This window comes from Sprattus sprattus, assembly GCF_963457725.1.
Source record: "Sprattus sprattus genome assembly, chromosome: 17".
Classification (NCBI taxonomy): domain Eukaryota; kingdom Metazoa; phylum Chordata; class Actinopteri; order Clupeiformes; family Clupeidae; genus Sprattus; species Sprattus sprattus.
Genome location: NC_137915.1, coordinates 28473692 through 28490658, shown reverse-complemented (window position 1 = coordinate 28490658; position 16967 = coordinate 28473692). Strand labels below are relative to the sequence as shown.

General features: G+C 43.4%; 1 protein-coding gene across 1 annotated transcript in view; it reads left to right on the top strand.

Annotated features, from left to right (window-relative positions):
- Positions 1-14575, top strand: part of adarb2 (adenosine deaminase RNA specific B2 (inactive)) — a gene marked incomplete at both ends in the record, with an annotated part of 137583 nt that extends 123008 nt beyond the window's left edge. Inside the window, 5 exons of the mRNA XM_080854899.1 lie at positions 1018-1169; positions 2659-2827; positions 9554-9735; positions 12899-13080; positions 14387-14575. Coding sequence (XP_080711025.1) covers positions 1018-1169; positions 2659-2827; positions 9554-9735; positions 12899-13080; positions 14387-14575 — 874 coding nt within the window. The remainder of the gene's footprint in view (positions 1-1017; positions 1170-2658; positions 2828-9553; positions 9736-12898; positions 13081-14386) is intronic.
- Positions 14576-16967: the final 2392 nt, after the last annotated feature.

Below are 16967 nucleotides of genomic sequence, written 5' to 3'. Positions count from 1 at the left end.
AGGTGAGTTTTGAGTAGTTATTTAAACATGGACAGATTTAGCTGTTCTTTCATTCCCATGGCAGCAGGGAGTTTCTCACTAGGATGTCCCCCTGCTCTGTGTGACACATTACAGCTTGAATGCTGGAGTTGGGCCACTGGCTGTGATCAACATGCAGTTTCAGAGATAAAAGCAGTGGAACGTGCTACGGGTTGCAAAGCGCACATTCACCATTTGAGAGTTCTTGCGTGCTTGGGCAGGGTGTTTGAGCCAGTGACAGCACACAAGCACACACTGACATGTGCTCATTGGAATTCAAACCCTTCCATTTAGTACTGATTCACTGATCAGGCCAGGCAATATAGAGGGGATTGGACTTGAAATGGGATTTACAATCAGGACTTTTTCACTGAAATGCCACATCACAGTGGGAGTTAACCCTCCCCCACCCCCCCGCTCCGTGGCAGTCTTTCATTAGACATATCCCTCCCTCTTGTACCATCAGAGACGATCAACGGTTGTGTGTGTGTGTGTGTGTGTGTGTGTGTGTGTGTGTGTGTGTGTGTGTGTGTGTGTGTGTGTGTGTGTGTGTGTGTGTGTGTGCGTGTGTGCGTGTGTGTGTGTGGTGTAATTGCCCTTTTACTCTGGTTTCTCTCTTTCTCGATCACAAATAGACTAATGCTTCCAATCTAATCCAATCTTTAACATATCATTACTAAATAGCTGTTTTTGTTTTTAGTTTTTTTACATTCTAATATTTGTCACATTTCTCTGGGGGAAATTCTCTTTGTCATCCCTGGGCTGTAAAATCAGCAATTTTAGCACAGTCCAACAATATTAACCTATAAGGCGATGCCCACAGTATCTACCTGCCCTTATTTAGCATCTCCCCCACACAATGAAGAGTGGGGGGGGGGACACTTTGCTAAACCTGGCGGAATCTTAAACATCATAATATATGAACATGAGAATAAAAACATATGTGTTCCCCTTAATCTGAGTTTGACTTCTTTGCCTTGATGTTGCCTGATGCCACAGCCAGAGGAGGGAGGACTGGGAGCGCTCCATCTTTGTGTGGCACAAACAGGCTGGCTACCGGCTGAGGGAGAACATCTTCTTCCACATGTACATCAGCACCTCACCCTGCGGAGACGCCAGGATTAACTCACCTTACGAGAGCAGCAGTGATCGTAAGTTTCTCTTTTCTTTCGTTGGCTCTAGTCTTTCACTCTCTGTCTTTCTGTCTATCTCTCTCTCCTGTGCTTTCTTTCTCTTTCAATCTCCCCTTGTTTTGTTTCTATGTCACTTCAGCCACCCTCCCCATTTTCTTTCCCCCATCTCCCCTACTTTCTTTCTTTCCTTACTCCCCTCGCTTCCTCCCTTCCTCTCTTGCTAACTCTCTTCCCCACTTTCTATCCACTTGCCTTCATAACAGGGCTTTTTAAAGGGATCATCCTTTTCTGCGCCTGGATTTCTGAAAGCACCCACCATGCTTTTGTCAGGGTCTGTCAGAAAACCAACAACGTCCCTTTTCATGTGCCATCACTTTCCCAAGGCCCCTTCAGCTGTGCCAAGCAACTCAAACCTACAGATGACATTTTAATGCTTGCTGGATGTACACGAAATGTGTATTCATTTAGATGTCTAGTTTTTTTTCTTCTAAAATGTGACATAACAGAGTTCAAAATGTTATCTCTAGTTCTATCTCCATCACAGATATTCATTTTCATATTTTAAAATGTGTTAAGAAACACTATTCTATTCAGTAGCAATCATGATGTATGATTGAATTGATGGTGATTTTTTTCAGTGAAAACTGTCAGTCCACTTAATCACGACCAGTTGAAAAGAGGACTGGAAAAGCTTTGAACTTCAGTCTCTTGGTCATTAAACCTTTTTAAATGCTCACCAGTCAGCTTTTTACAGATTAGAAAATGACTTATGCTTATGCACTTTGCTAATACCTCTTGCTACTTTCTGCTGGAGACTTCAGATGAGGATTTACAGCTTAACTTTGCCCTCGTTGAGTCAAGGAAAACTCTAGCAATAACCAAAGCACTGGCATTTATGCACATCTGGTCAGGAGCAGGGTGCTTTCTAATGATTCACTCTTCCTTTGACCAAAGCACTGGCATGTATCCACATCTGGTCAGGAATACGTTGCTTTCTAATGATTCACTCTTCCTTTGAAGTACAAGTCATGTACAGTAGCCATGATGCCAGGCCCTAGAGTCATGCAGAAACTGACAAAGGGAATTTACAAACAGAGGACTTATATGAGGTTACATATTTATATCGATCAAAGCTCACCTTCTAAGCTAATGTTACTCCGATTCTAGTGTCATGGGACACACCAATCCCTAAATTGATGATCCTTCAGGCAAGACACAGAAAAGCTCATGAGCTTTTCTGCAGAAGCCAAATTGTATTGTGTCCATGGCTATATGTCCCACTAAACTAAACTCTTTACACAAATAAATGGCTGATAGCACAAATTGGTCAGACATACATTGGCAAATAGCTGTGAGTGCTTTCTATGTTCTCGGATGTGTGGTGCGGTGCTGTAACGTATTCTGGTGGCAGTCTGTGTAGTGTGGTGCTGTAAAGTGTTATGGTGGCACTAAGTCCCTTTGTTGGGACTCTTGGCACGTAGTTGGCACAGCTGTGTCTCTTCCTCAGTGCCCGGTGGGCGACCCCTGGTGAAGCGGTTCCACACACACCTGAGGACAAAGATCGAGGCGGGCGAAGGAACGTTGCCGGTGAGGTCGCGGGTGCCCGTGCAGACGTGGGACGGCGTGCTGCAGGGGGAGCGGCTCATCACCATGTCCTGCACTGACAAGATCACCAGGTCACACACACACACACAAACACATACACACACACACACGCACACACACACACAAACACCCACACTTCACTCTCTCTCACACACACACACACACACACACACACACACACACACACACTTCACTCTCTCACACACACACACACAGGATATCATCACCATGTCCTGCACTGACAAGATCACCAGGTCACACACACACACACACACACACACACACACACACACACACACACACACACACACACTCTCCCTCTCACACACACATCTCATCACCGTGTCCTTCACTGACAAGATCAGCGGCGAGGTTCACTGTCACCATCGCTCACGGGAGCTCTGCTTCCTGTCGACACACCTCAGGTTCCTGTTCATGGCTGCTGAACTATAGAGGAACTCTTTCAGAGAACAGTTCTACCAGTCCAGGCCTGAAAAGAGCAAGTTAGGAAGAACTGTCGGGGTGTCTTAAACTGTGTATGGGCCATTCTACCGAATTGGTGCAAAGTCACGTCAGAAATATTTTGAATTTATGTTTTATTCCCAAAACTTTGTCTGTATGTATATTGTACCATATCTAAAGCACACATATCTAGTAATGTAGATAGTAGAACAGTCAATTTTTATATTGTATTTTCAGAATGTGTTGGAATGTTTTTCCTCTTCCAAAAATTGTCACTACCGAAACATCACATTTACTATAGTAAAAAAGTATTATTATTGACCTGTTCAGATTGTGTTTCCTTCCCTTCTCTGAAGAGTATTTTTACAAATATTTCTTGAAGGTTTTTACAATGAAATCCATAAAAATTAAATTTTTACCAAATTTTCAAGTTCAATTTTATCTGTTTCGGTAGTGACTGCACTGTTTCGGTAGTGACTGCACTGTTTCGGTAGTGACTGCACTGTTGGATGGATGTTCATTTCTCTCCCAAAATCTTCCAAAAGGTGCTCTGGGCCGCCCTTTAGTCCACACAATACATTTACTTAAAAATGATGGGATTGAACTACTTACCATTTCATTTTGTCACTTCCGAAATCATCTGGGCACTACCATATGTTTCGGTAGTGACTGTTTCGGTAGTGACCATTCTAGCTAACTTTAAGCATAAATAAAGAATTCTAGCAAGCACACGGCTTGCAAACAAATCTTTGAGATGTTGATAAGATGTTGCATGAAACCCCAAAAAGTTTACTTAATTGAAGAAAACATGGGTTTCGGTAGTGACAATTCTTAAGGTTACACGTCGATTTTCAGACTTTGGAACACATTTATATAAAAACTATGGGATCTAGCTACTTACCATTCAACCATGAGGGACAGGGATGCAGTGTCACAAAAATGCAGGGTCGTGGCTAAAACACAGGCTCAGCCAATGGACTAAAACTCTTGTGTTTCAGTATTGACATGAAAACTAGGGACATGATTTTTTGAGTATAGTTAATTGATTTAAAAATTAAACCCACAATAAATCTAAATATTCCAAGTTCAGTTTCAACCCAATCATAAAGATCTTTGAAATTAAATCATTGAAAAAAATCTAAAAAACTTGAAAAGTGTTATTTAAAGGCATTGAAATTTAGATGTCAGGGTTGGGGACAGCTACTTCCCAATAGAAAGTACCCTATAAATGATGATTTTGTATATATTTAGCTTATCACTATCTCATTCAATGCATTGGGTTTATATAGACCATAACATTTTCTTAGTAAATATCTATGCCTAAATACCTAATTGTTTTGTAAATAGTTTTTATTGTTGAGGGACTGCATATTACACGAATTCGGTAGAATGGCCCGTATACATGATACTCCAATAGCTCCACAAAGCTAATTCAAGAGTTAGAATACAGCTAAGAACAAAGACTATCCATGAAGCATTCAAATTCAAATACAAATCTTTGAAGACATGCACTTTGACTTTCCGCGTGATCATCTTTGAAGCGTAAATTATCTGAATGTAGAACCTCACGTTAAATAACACTCTGCTTTCCAGAAATGCCATTTGAATTCCAGCGGTGCGCCCGAGGCACAGAAGGCAGGGGCGGCTTCAGAGTAAATTCCCGAGACAAATTTGACCAGCTTTTGTTAGAGATGAGGGTTTGTGGCTCCCCTGCGGCCCTCCGCAGCCAGAGCACAAGTGGAATCTATTGATTTAAGGGTTATCTTTATTAGAGGCTTACTTTTTATGAGGCTGCATGATCTTCCTTTAAATAGGGCTCCCTTTCTCCACCTCTCTCCCTCTCTCTCTCTCTCTCTCTCTCTCATTCACTGTCTTCCTCTGTTTTTCACAAGGTCTTTTAATGATAGAGGAAAAGGTTACACTGATATTTGTTTTCAGATAAGAGCTGTTGAGCCCGTCTGAGGTCCGAGAGAACAGGGGTTCCATGTGTTTGCTGCTGGCCATGCTTTTCAATCAACTGCATGGTGTTTACTGAGGGCCTCAACATGGCACGGATTCCTCTGCCATCTAATAAAAAAGGGATTTGGGTGTTTGAGGTTTTCATTTTTTGGTGGAGAGTTTTTGGTCAATGGGTGACCTTAGAGTGATGACGTTTTCTGTGGGGATTGACGGTAGTAGTTTTAGGTGGTTTAAAATACACACACACTCACTCACTCACTCACAGACTCTTACACACACACACACACACACGCACACACACACACACACGCACACACACACACACACACACACACACACACACACACACACACACACACACACACACTCACATTTAGTGTAAGCTCCACCTGCCTGTGTGAAAGTGACTCTGCGCGAGGACACATTCAGGTGTTCAGAGGTGAACCTCTCTTCCCCTCTCCAATCGCTGTTAATTTGACCGATTTGATTCAGTTCACTGGGGCTGGAAGCACTGCGATTAAATCTGGCCGGGTCACCACCAGGGGTGAAAGCAATTACTTTACAAAAAATAGAATAAGACAGAAAAAGGGAGGACATCCGGCTCTCCTCCAGTTCTACCCACTTTTTTTCTCTCTCTCTCTCTCTCTCTCTCTCTGTCTCTCTCTCTCTTTCTCTCTGTCTTTCTCAGTTTTATATCCCAGTAAATTAGTAAGGCTTCCATTGAGGTGACTGAAGTGCCAGGGGAGGGGGGTTTACTGGAGGTAATCAAGGTCACTGTGAAGAGGAAGGACAGAGATAGTGTCTTAAGTCTTTGTCCTAACCCACCACTGAACTCCATTTCATTGCCCCTCTCCTGGAGCTTTACCACTGCGCCAGTGACACAGAGGGAGAGGGCGGGAGGGGAAGACAGAGAGAAAAATGAACAAAGGACAGAAAAGAGAAAAAAAAAACGTAACTGCTATGTTGCACCCCTGTCTCAAGCAATCATTTCTCATCCAGCTTTTATGACTGCTCACCTGACCAGACGCCCCATCCCTCCCCCCTCCCCCCTCCTCAGTCCTCTCCGTCAGCCTCTGATGGTGCTGGGGTGGAGGCCAGTCCATCATCACTGATGAGTTATGATGAGGTGTAGTTTACTGAAACCTTCTTCCAGCAGCAGAAAAAGGTGGAGTGTAGAGAATGAGACGATGTCTAATTAAGCTGTTGTCATCTTTAATTGACAACTGAAAGCCTTTGTGTGGATCTGATCTTTTGTTTTAAGCTTTGGAAGTTTATTTTATGCAAATGAACACTGATTTAATGAAGCGAATGGAATTAACTGAAGTATGAGACATGGAAGTGGAAAAGGCAGTGGGACTGAACCCCACAGAAGAGAGAGGAATGCGTGGAGTGTGTGAGAAAAAACCCTCACCCCTTTAAAATTCCTTCAGAAGCCAGATGGCTGACTTTTCTTGCATGAGATTAAAAGATGTTTCTAATTCACAGAGCCTCTTCCCAAGCAAATTAATTTCACAGGGCTAAATCGTTTTTCTGTTTCGTAAAGGCTATGGAGGAGGGACACAGAAAGGAAGAAAGAAATACAATTCAGTTTCCCTGTTGTTTTAGCCCAGGTAGAGAAGAGTAGAAAGGTAGAGTTGACTACAGGTTGAGAAGGGAGTTCAGCCTGGCACATGCAGTGGTTCTTGGGATGTTGGCAGTCTATATTGACTCCACGTGAAAATAAAATAAATAAATAAATGAAAAAATGTATTAATTAACAAGCGTATTATGAGTCATGGGGGAAAATGCACAGGGAAAGGCAGACAAGTAATTGCTGTCATGATAGAGAGACATTAATTACGCCAAAGAAACAATGATGTAAAAATGAGCTGCATAATGTTTGTCAATGATTGTGTTATTTAACGAGTTCATTAGCTAATATGAGGGTGTGTTTTAGCTGTCTTGCCAGTCTAAAACAAAATCCTTCTTTAGTCATTCCCCAAAAAATAAGAGCAAGTTATTATTGCCGTTGAAATCAACTGTGATTTAATAAATTGTTTTTGTAGTACTGTGTAACATAATTTGTTGATTCATTAGTGTCATCATACAGTCTAAATATATCCGCTTTGTTACTATAAGATACATGGATAATTTAGTGTTTTCTGATACCTATTCTCCTTCTGAAGTGGGTATACAGTCCTGCTCACCATTATTGGCACCCCTAGTGAATATGAGCAAACAGGCTATGAAAAAATATGTCTTTGCTGTTTATCCTCTTGGTCTTCCACTCAAAATATTCATAAAAATCTTTAGGTAAAATAATTGAGAGAAAAAGTTTTTTTTTGACATTAAATAAATATTATTCTTCAAAACATATGTGCAGAGGTATTGGCACCCCTTAATTCAATGTTTTGTGCAGCCTCCCTTTGTCAAGATAACAGCTCTGAATCTTCTCCTATAATGCGTGATAAGGTTGGTGAACACATGGCACGGGATCTGACACCATTCTTACATACAGTATCTCTCCAGATCCTTCAGATTCTGAGGTCAACGCTTGTAGACTCGGCTTCAGCTCATCCCACAGATTTTCTTTGGGGTTTAGGTCGGGGGACTGTGATGGCCATGGCAAAACCTTTATTCTGCAGCCGGTGAACCATTTTTGTGTTGATTTTGAGGTATGCTTCGGATCATTGTCCTGCTGGAAGGTCCAACCATGGACCATTTTAAGCTTACTAGAGGGGGCTGTTAGGTTTTCATTTAATATCTGTTGGTATTTGATCGAGTCCATGATACCATGTATCCTAACAAGATGTCCAGGGCCTTTGGAAGAAAAACAGCCCCAAAACATCAAAGATACGCCACCATACTTCACAGTAGGTATGGGGTGCTTTTCTGTATGGCTATCTTTCTGTCTACGCCAATCCACCTTTGTTGTTTTTGCCAAAAAGCTTTATTTTGGTCTCATCTGACCATTTAACTCAGTCCCATTGAAAGTCTGACTTCCATTTGGCAAACTGTAGGCACTCTAGCTTGTTGTTGATTGACAGCAGAGGCTATTTTCTGGCAACCCTCCAAAACAACCTTTGGTGATGTAGGTGGCGTCTGATGGTAGTTTTGGAGACTTTCTAACCCCAAGACTCAACTAATGTCTGCAATTCTCCAGCTGTGATCCTTGGAGATTATTTTGCTAGTTGAACCATCCTCCTCACGGTGCGTGGGGTCAATGTACACACACGTCGTCTTTCAGGCTGATTCTTAACATCACCTGACGCTTTAAACTTCTTTATTATTTCCATGATAGTGGAAATGGGTATTTTCAACTGGTACGAGATTTTCTTGTGTCCATTTCTTGATTTGTGCAGCTCAACAACTTTTCAATGCACATCGTCACTGTGTTCTTGGGTCTTTCCCATTGTGATGAATGACTAATGGAATTTGGCCTGTGTCATCTCATATTTGTACATCAGTGGAACAGGAAGTCATGGTTAACCTCTTAAGAGTTCATAATTAAACAGGTGAACTTAAAAATGTAAAACATGACTGGAAATATACTTCAGTTAGATTTCAATTATAAGATTTTTCTAGGGGTGCCAATAATAGTGGCACACATGTTTTTGTAAAAAATATTTATTTAATCTCAACCGTTGTTTTCTCTTACAATAATTTTGAGGTGTAATTGTAAGATGACCAGATTTCTGAAATGAAAACGGGGACATTACTAGTTTGGTGATCGATACACTATTAAAATGTGTCTGGTCACCCTACTCATTTTGACACACCTCACCCACATGACCTACTCAAATACACACAAAGACATTCTACCCAACTCATGTGTGTGGCAACTGTGGTATAAGTGGGATGACAGACGTCCTCTGTTATATGCAGTATAACACAAAGTTATCTTTACCGTATGACTACCCCTCTAAACTAAACAAAACAGGATGGAACAGGAGTCATTCTTCTAGGACTGGAATGGGACTGGAGTTTTAGTGTGGGGGTGGGATGGCACAAGAGTGATAATGGGACAGGAGTATTTATGTGGGGGTAGGATGGGACAAGAGTGATGATGGGACAGGAGTATTTGTGTGGGGGTGGGATGGGACAAGAGTGATACAGGGACAGGAGTATTTGTGTAGGGGTGGGATGGCACAAGAGTGATGATGGGACAGGAGTATTTATGTGGGGGTGGGATGGCACAAGAGTGATAATGGGACAGGAGTATTTATGTGGGGGTGGGATGGCACAAGAGTGATGATGGGACAGGAGTATTTATGTGGGGGTGGGATGGGACAAGAGTGATAATCCACTCCCGTGTCAGTGTCCAGTATAGATGGAGCAGGTAGTAGTAAGACGTTGACTGCAGGTTCTAATTGAGGCCTGTTGTGTTTCTGTTGCAGGTGGAACGTGTTGGGTCTGCAGGGGGCGCTGCTCAGCCACCTCCTGGAGCCGGTGTACCTGCACAGCCTGACGGTGGGGAGCCTGAGACACACGGGCCATTTCTCCCGCATGCTGAGTCAGAGGCTGGAGCGCCTGGGATCCCTGCCCATGCCCTACCGCCGTAACCAGCCCCTCCTCAGCGGTACGCTCAGCCTCCAGGGTCTACCCCTCTCCATCTGTCTCCTCATTCTGCTGCAAGGGTGAACGTCCTCAGTACTGGGGATCAGGCCTCAGTGTGATATCCATGATGTTTTTAGATGAAGACTAAATAGTAATGATCACAGTGATAATGATTAAGACAAACTCAGAAATTAACACTAAGAAATAAGTACACATCTATAAGCATGGCCAAATGGACGCGACTGGCTTTAGAGAAGTCATGGATGTGTGTAGAGCATAGCTCAGGGTTTGGGCTCCAGAGGATGAAAGAACAGAGAGCAGAGAGCAGAGAGCAGAGGGAGGTCAGGGGAGACAACCATCCCACCAAATCAATGTAATCACCGAGGTCCTTATCTCATTCAATTCAGTCGACATACCGGAGGGGAGGGGAGGGGTCCATTCATGGCTCCTGTGAAGCCTGCAGTCTCACATCAGTCTGTCCTCTGCCTTTCACCGCACCCATTGATGAGGTCTGCTCCCTTTGTCTCCTGTCCCTTGTTCTGGAGAAGAAAAAAATGGGCTTTGTTATTTTAAGGCCTGAGCTGTCATAAAAGAGCCCGAGTTCCTTGGAACTGAAGGATCTGTCTTATCGCAGGATAGAGGGATTGGCAACTCCGTTGCTGGGCTAAGCGAGTCAATAGATGTCCTTCAGGAAGGGCTGGGTGCGTCCTCTGCAGCCATCGGAACAGCCGACTTTCCAGGACTGCTCAGCTTTAACTGGAGTTACTGAAGTGTCTTTTCCCTTTCACCTCCTCCTGTCTGATGGCTCATCTTTTACAGAGACTCATAGTTAGAACTGAATAAGCCCTGAACGGATTCAAAGCCAGTAGCCAGACAGCAGAACAATGCATGGTGTAGCGATTGATCAAGACTTCATGAAGGATCAAATCCCACTGTCGATTGCAAAGATATGAATTTTGGAGGCATGAATGTGGTTGGTGGGGGTGGGGGTGGGGGTGGGGGTGGGGGTGGTTGGTGGGGGTGGGGGTGGATGGTGAAAGTTGAAAGATGAATATGAGAAAGTTAAAAATAATCTGGGTGATTGTTATACGCTGGCAGATGGTTCGGTCCATTTCTTAGCCACCTCAGAAAAGTGTTATTGAGAGGATACAGGTAGCCTATGGGGACCGAGAAAGTACGAGACACCACTAGAATGTTTTCACTACTGGGAAGAAAAAAAATCTGATCTGCTACGGAAGCTCAACAACAGAGATTCAACAATATGGTGCTAACTGATTAAATCAGAGTTTGATTAGAAAACAATACATTTAAAGCTATATAAAAGTCAGCATAGCTGTAAACATGGCTTGAGTAATAATAAAGTAAACGCCGAAGTTAAATTAAAATAAAAGCTAGAATATTGTTTGGCAGTGTACAAATCAGCAATAACTTCAGACATTCCCATCACAGTATGCATTGCACGGTGCGTTTGGTCTGATATTTCTACGGGCAGTTCCCAGTGTCAAATGTAGTTTGGTCAAGTGTGTCACTCAGAGGAACTGTTACATGATGATTTCATCACGTACATCACGTCCATCACGCCAATCACAGCAACTGTACAACGACGGAAATGATAACATTTTAGAGACAGAGAGGAAGGGCATGTCCCCCTCTGAGAGGAGAACGGTAGAAGAGAGAGACAGAGAAAGAGAAAAAGAAAGAGGAGGAGAAAGAGACAGAGAGAGAGAGAGAGAGAGAGAGAGAGAGAGCAGCCAGCCCCCGTCGGAGAGGAGAGAAATAGAAGAGGCAAAGAAGAGAGATGAAGAGATGGATGTCTTGAACAATTCTGGTTATTTACCCTAATCTCCATTTTCATACATTTCAAACCAATCCAATAGTATCACTCAGTTTCCTAGGACAGTGCTTTTGACTGGTCATCTGCTGGGCCAGAGAGGTCAAGGAGGCTGATTAGTATGCTGAACTAAAGGGAAACGTAAGGTCAACACCACAATCCACGGATACTGTAGATTGCCATGAATTAGATCAGACTACTGCCCATATGGTAAGGATCAATTCAAGAGTAGACATGAATGTGTTCCATTCATATACATTTTCTGGTAGTTGTAGGTGCTACAGCATTTTTAAGGTCAACTCTTTGCCTATGTTTCAGGGGTATGATCACCAGTACTGGGTAAGAGCAGGGTGGTGTGATGTACCCCAGATGTGCCAGAGCCTTTGTGGGGGCTGCTGCCTCAGTATTAGGTCCAAGTCCTTTGTTTTGAGAATATTAAAGACAGGTCCTCTGATAAGCTTTATGACCCTGTGGCTATAGAATAAGACATATGTAGATTCACAGTGTCTCCTGCCTTACACCATAAATGACCATTTCCAGCCTGTATACATTAGTGGCATGTACATGTACGTATACATTTACACTGCCACTCAGATACAGAATGCAGCCGCACAAGCAGCATTTTTGTTGATTGCACATTTTCCCTTCTATATTCCTAATTCCTACGTGACGCTTCTTTGGATGATATCAGAAATAATGCTGGGAATCTTTTCAGTCATATGAAAACCTGCTTTCATCTGGATAACCATTAGCTATTTTCATCATGTACTGTGTGTTTCATTGCATGGAAGTCTTTTCTTGTGGCCGTTGATGATGATGTCAACTGAACTGGGGCTGAACGCCTGGAAAGGTTCAAAGAGAATCTAAAAGAAATCTAAGAGCGGAGGCAGTGTGATTGCAGGAGAACATTCAGTGCAGAACATCCTGGATAAGGGGCTATTACTTACAACATTGGGAAACTCACCTCTGGCACAATTATGGGCATTTCACTGATGCACTGAAAAGATTTTTGTCATTGTTGCAAATCAGACAGATAGTTTCAGGCACACCGAGTTGGGGTTTAGGACAGTAGCTCTTAGGTTAGGTTAGAAACCCAATGGCTTAGGTGATATGTAAGTCCCTTTTTTATTTTTTTTAAATAACGTACCTGCAATGAATAAAAAAACATAAAATGTAAAAATGATGAACTAGAAATAAAACATTTAGTGCTATGGTCAGTTTTCCAACAGCTTGATCAAGTAAGAATCAATGCTCCAAATTGACTGTGAACTATGACCCCAGTGCTACAAGGCTTAGTCCAGCCCCTAGGCCCTCTCAGTCAGTCACACTCACTGTCCTCCCCTCTGTCCTGCAGGTTTGAGCAGCAGCGAGGGTCGGCAGCCGGGGAAGTCGCCGTGCTTCAGCGTGAACTGGACGGCAGGGGACAGCCAGCTGGAGGTGCTCAATGCCTCTACGGGGAAGAGGAAGGACTCGGGGGCACCATCAAGGCTCTGCAAGCATGTTCTCTTCACTCGCTGGGCCAGGCTGTGCCAGAGGGTAAGCCCAGACCAGAGTGCCTCTCAGCTGCTCTTAAACACACAGGTCCTCCACTAGCTTGGCCCAATCCTTCTGTAGAGCCTGTCACCTCCTTTTAACATGTTGTGACATGGCACTTTGAATTAAACAGCTCAAAGAATACAAGCTGCTTAATTACCATTTTTAGTGTGAAATGTACAGAGATGTGAGCCTGTTAATGAAAACACCTTTTTTCATATTTTAGCTTAGTGAGGAATCAATGTTTTAATTTGCTCTTAACATGAGCTCTCAGAACAGTCTGATCTCACACACACATTCTTTCACACACACACCCACACTCCCAAGGTGCTGAAAATGAATTTTCATTTTTCATCATGTATATAATGGGATCATCAATATCGCTCTAAATGCTTACAGTTGCAGAGAAACAATTGAATTGAAATGAAATCCTTTCTATTGGTAATGAAAAGAGGAGTTGTTTTGAAGAGCCCATGAATGGTGTCCTCCTTGAGGGCGTTCTGAGTTGCAAGCAGTGGGGTATAAAGTATTAGAGCAAACACAGTAATCTGCAAAGAAAGTTTTTCTTCTCATCTGCTCTCCCCCCCCTCTCTTTCTCTCTTTCACTCGTTGTGTGTGTGTGTTGCAACAAAGAAACTGCACAAAAGCACAGAAAATGTTCAATTGCTTGTGAAATTTAAATGGGGAGATTACACAGCTGTTGAAGTTCCCAGTTCGCGCCGGCTCATTCGTTTTGTTTTGCTCTCTGTCTGCCTCACAATCAAACTCTCCGCTCTTCTCTTCTCCTGGTTCTTCTTCTGCTGTGCAACTTGTCTATGCATTAACTTCCTGTTCTCAGTCTCCCTCTTCTCTCTTCTCTCTTGTCTCTCTCTGTTTGTCCTGCTCTAGTTAAACGTCCCCTCAAGGCTTCCTGTTCTCCATCTCTCTCTTCTCTCTTGTCTCTCTCTGTTTGTCCTGCTCTAGTTAAACGTCCCCTCAAGGCTTCCTGTTCTCAGTCTCACTCTTCTCTCTTGTCTCTCTCTGTTTGTCCTGCTCTAGTTAAACGTCCCCTCAAGGCTTCCTGTTCTCCATCTCTCTCTGTTTGTCCTGCTCTAGTTAAACGTCCCCTCAAGGCTTCCTGTTCTCCATCTCTCTCTGTTTGTCCTGCTCTAGTTAAACGTCCCCTCAAGGCTTCCTGTTCTCAGTCTCTCTCTTCTCTCTTGTCTCTCTCTGTTTGTCCTGCTCTAGTTAAACGTCCCCTCAAGGCTTCCTGTTCTCAGTCTCCCTCTTCTCTCTTCTCTCGTGTCTCTCTCTGTTTGTCCTGCTCTAGTTAAAGGTCCCCTCAAGGCTTCCTGGAGGTCAGGCTGACTCTGCCGAGCTGCTGTACTGCGAGGCCAAGCAGGCGGCCGGCCGCTACCAGACTGTGAAGCAACAGTGGTTCCGCTCACTGCAGGAGACAGGACTGGGCACCTGGGTGAGGAAGCCACCCGAGCAGGACCACTTCCTGCCAGGCGTGTGAGTCTGATGGAGGGGCGGCGTGTGGGTCTGATGGAGGGGTGGCGTGTGGGTCTGATGGAGGGGTGGCGTGTGGGTCTGATGGAGGGGTGGCGTGTGGGTCTGATGGAGGGGCGGCGTGTGGGTCTGATGGAGGGGCGGCGTGTGGGTCTGATGGAGGGGTGGGGGGGCTGGTCTGGGGATAAGGGGCTGGTACGAGGTGTCAGCCGTCGCACTCTCCACACCGCGTCCACCAGCCTGTCTGAGTGAAGCGCCTCTATAAGCAGCAAACCCTGGTCTTACTACAGAATCAAAGATGGAGAAGCAGTGGGACAGTAACACGGGACAGGGTACTACCATAGGTCTGCTGAACGCTGATGAAAAGGACCTATAACTCCCAGTGTCTCCTCTCCTCTCCTCTCCTCTCCACCTCCATCTCTGTCTTACCTTGGCCTTTTGTAGACCATGTGTTAACCTTCACCAAAGTGAAAGGCAGCCGCCATCTTGTCATCAGCTGTTGCCAGGCATATAGCCCCCATGGAGTGTTGGGCACAATGTCCAAATAAAGGGCCTGTCTATGTTGAAAAGACAGCATGCAACTCAACCAGCACAGAAGCACTTCAGTCTCACTCTCTCTCTCTCTCTTTCTCTCACACACACACACATTGTCAGAAAAAAAACACAACAGGGACAAGATTTGACATTCTAAAGGCAGGTTAATTCAGCCCTTTGGACTCGGAGCAGTGCTGGGTGTAAAAGCTCGAGACCCAAGGAGGCAGTGGTGACTTGGTAACCTAGATGGTGTCATTGAAGTAGCTGTGGCACAGGACCTCCCCCCTCATACTGTCTGTTATTGTCACTCTTTGTTTACCTTCAGTCCTTACTTTTATTAATATCATTATTTCTCTACTTGGGTTTGTGTTGCAACCCTTTCCACTTAGTGACGGGCTACAAATAGTTGCTGACTACAGGGAGTGAGAAGCCTGATGCTGGGGGATAAAGAGAGTAAGATAAAGAATGCAAGGAGCCCAGCCCAGTATCAAACAGCTGACTAGAGTATCACTGTAGTCCAATCCACTGTGCCCTTCTAATGGGACTACAACAACCACAAGTCTGGGAATTTATAACCTAATGCCTGTAACTCATCTTTCCATTACCCACCCATGTGTTTGTTTTGCTATTGTCATTCCCTTTGTGTTTAACAGAGTTAATATGTTTACTGATAGTCAGCAGTCCTTGATATCCTGGCATAGGCTCCATAGTACATTTCCTACATATGATAAAATGAAATAAAAACATTAGATGAATAGTCAACATGTATTGTTTATCCACTAACATATGTGACCGGAATCATGTTATTGGTTTTGTGAGTTATTTTGTGCATAAACATTGTATGTCCTACGCTGAATCCTCCCCTGCATTAACATATCACAAGATATGCTCCAACAGAGACCCCTAGTGGTGAGTTATGTAGCTAGTTGATCAAACATTCACATTTCAACTCTCCCATGTCTCCTCCACAGTCATTCATCAGACACCCTTCAAAGGACAAACTGCTGAGTCTCTCATGTTTTTTGTTGTTAATTTCATGTGTTTATATATTTGTGGGTTATGTTCTTTCAGTATTTCGGTTGTTTTCCCCCTTTAACATGTTTCAGTGAGTGAACTAGAGAGCGGTCTGGTCAGGGTCCATTCGTCCCAATGCTGAACACACGTATGAACATGATGTATTTTCGAAACTATGCTCTTTTGGTAAAGATGTGTAGCCACTGTCACAAAGGCAATTGTGTCATTTGTGATGGACCTTTTGGGTGACAATTGTAGGGTCAGATTTAATATGTAAGGTATGGGATTTGTTTCCCGAACATTTCATTATTCATATTCACCTTTGGCATCATATCATATCAACATATCAATTTACTTTAAGATCTCCTTTTAACCCTCCGTCTCTGTCAATGCCACATATATTGTGTGAACTCACCTTTACCAGTCTTGTCTGGAAGATAACAAGTATATGGGAACCAACACCCAATAAGACCAATTTAGGTAGCTATAGAAATGGATAGGCCTTTTTTAGTCATGGCATGATTGAATGGCAATATTGTAATATTTATTGTACATTTTGTAATATAAATAAATTGTAAAAATGTGAGAAAGTAAAATCAAATTATAAAAGTCAAGAGTAAGGTGTACATTTTAACACAAGAAAATATGCTGCTACGGTCTGTACATTGCACCTCGGTAATACCTGAAAAGTGAATGTTTGTTAATGTGAATAAAAATAACATGAAAACCCCAGTTGTTCATTTCTTCAGGAATATTGTCACGGCCTATTGAGGCCATCACTGTCCCCTTTGAAAAGTTAAGGCTACCATGTGTGAAGAAAACAGGCTCACAATGTGCAGTGCAATCCACAG